Source organism: Oncorhynchus mykiss, chromosome 2 (assembly GCF_057628025.1).
Source record: "Oncorhynchus mykiss isolate SJ-2025 chromosome 2, ASM5762802v1, whole genome shotgun sequence".
In the NCBI taxonomy this organism is placed as follows: domain Eukaryota; kingdom Metazoa; phylum Chordata; class Actinopteri; order Salmoniformes; family Salmonidae; genus Oncorhynchus; species Oncorhynchus mykiss.
In genome coordinates, this window is record NC_143023.1 from 61,723,336 (window position 1) to 61,725,041 (window position 1,706).

Here is a 1,706-nt window from a genome sequence, read left to right on the forward strand (position 1 = left end):
TCTTTTGGTGTTTTTCAGAGTCAGTAGAAAGGCCTCTTTAGTTTCCTAAGTTTCATAACTGTGACATTAATTACCTATCGTCTGTAAGCTGTTAGTGTCATAACGACAGATGCATGTTCATTATTTGTTCATGGTTCATTGAACAAGCATGGGAAACAGTGTTTATACCCATGACAATGAAGATCTGTGAAGTTATTTGGATTTATACGAATTATCTTTGAAAGACAGGGTCCAGAAAAGGGGACGTTTCTTTTTTTGCTGAGTGTACTTTTTCCACCCTGCACTGTGAATGTTTACACGGTGTGTTCAATAAAGACATGAAAAAGTATCATTGTTTGTGTGTTATTAGTAGCAGACTGGGTTTGTCTATTGTTGTGACTTAGATGAAGATCAGATAACATTTTATGACCAATTTACGCAGAAGTCCAGGTAATTCCAAAGGGTTCACATACTTTGTCTTGCCACTGTACTTGGATATGGATTTCCCAGTAGATGGGAGACAGGGAAGCAGTAATATGTCTACAGCCCCCAAAGAGTGAAAGCTGGGAACATGTTCATGACCAAAATGACCTACCACTGACGGGCTAGATGAATGTGGTGAGCAGGTCATCACAGAAGACAAGGTTCCAGAGGGATCAGAGTCACTGCTAGATCTTTCAGTTGGTGGTCTGGCAGAACGTGGTCTGGTAGTTTGTGGTCTGGCAATATGTGGTCTGGCAATATGTAGCCTAGCAACCTCGAGGTTCTCAGTCGAGATCTGACTGGAAAGAGTGTCCATCGAGGAGGTGGAGTGTCTGAAGGGAGAGTCCATTCCCAGAGGTGTGTGTGTCTCCATGCCGAGGGGTCTCCAATCTCCCATCTTGCTACCAGGCTAAGGGACGGGAGAGAAAGAGAGGCAAATGGATGAAGATACCAACAGAAACACTGAGGTCCTACTGCTGCTTAAGCAACTGTGAGTTGATATCAGCCCTAGGAGTGCCGCTGTTCCATCCTTACCTGTCCAATCACCGACCAGCGGATTCGGCGCTCCAGGCACAGCTCCCTGCACACTTCTCTTTCCAGCTCCTTAAGCCTGAGGCGTCGTTTCATATCCCAAGCCAGTTTGGCCAAGTGAAGGTTCTTCCCCTCTTCCATTTCACTCTGAAACCTTCACATACAAGGGAACATAAAACATGATTTACCTTAATTTTTCTACAACTCAAACTGTCCACCATTTCTATTTCTTAAGTTATTGCTAGATAGGTCAACGTGATTCCACACCTTTGCTTATGTTTTTTTTTATTTTTAATTTGAGTAAAAAATTCTAATAACACTCACGTGTTCTTGAAGTAGTTTCTACCCTTGGCAATGAGCCAATCTCTAACATCCGTCAGTGAGATGTGGGACGGAACCTCCCCTTGCTGCTGCACGACTAGGAACTGCTTCAAAAGCATTTTCTGAGAGAGAGATTAATTTGCACTCTTGCCTTCCCCAAGTTCTTCCTGGTCTTGTTACGTGATCAGAAAACCCTTTCCCGGTCCATGAGCGACAGCAAGTTACATACACAGTTGAAATAAAACGCATGGAAAGGTGTCTTACAATATAGCTTTTGTGTTTTTATAATTGTGCATCTAGAAAGCAGACCACTCTAACCTGCTGGGCACAGCACTGCTTCTCCCACAGCAACTGAACTGACTCTCAGCCTCCAGTATTTATGCTGCAGTAGT

General features: G+C 43.6%; 1 protein-coding gene across 1 annotated transcript; it reads right to left on the bottom strand.

Moving 5' to 3' along the window:
- Nucleotides 1–263: 263 nt before the first annotated feature.
- On the bottom strand, nt 264–1,433 carry LOC149985174 (uncharacterized). Its single transcript, XM_090215282.1, has 3 exons — nt 1,318–1,433; nt 997–1,147; nt 264–871 (listed from the first exon to the last, which is right to left on the bottom strand). Exons 1-3 carry the CDS (start codon nt 1,431–1,433, stop codon nt 380–382), a joined length of 759 nt encoding a protein of 252 aa, XP_090071408.1. The 3' UTR covers nt 264–379.
- Between the last annotated feature and the right edge of the window lie 273 nt (nt 1,434–1,706).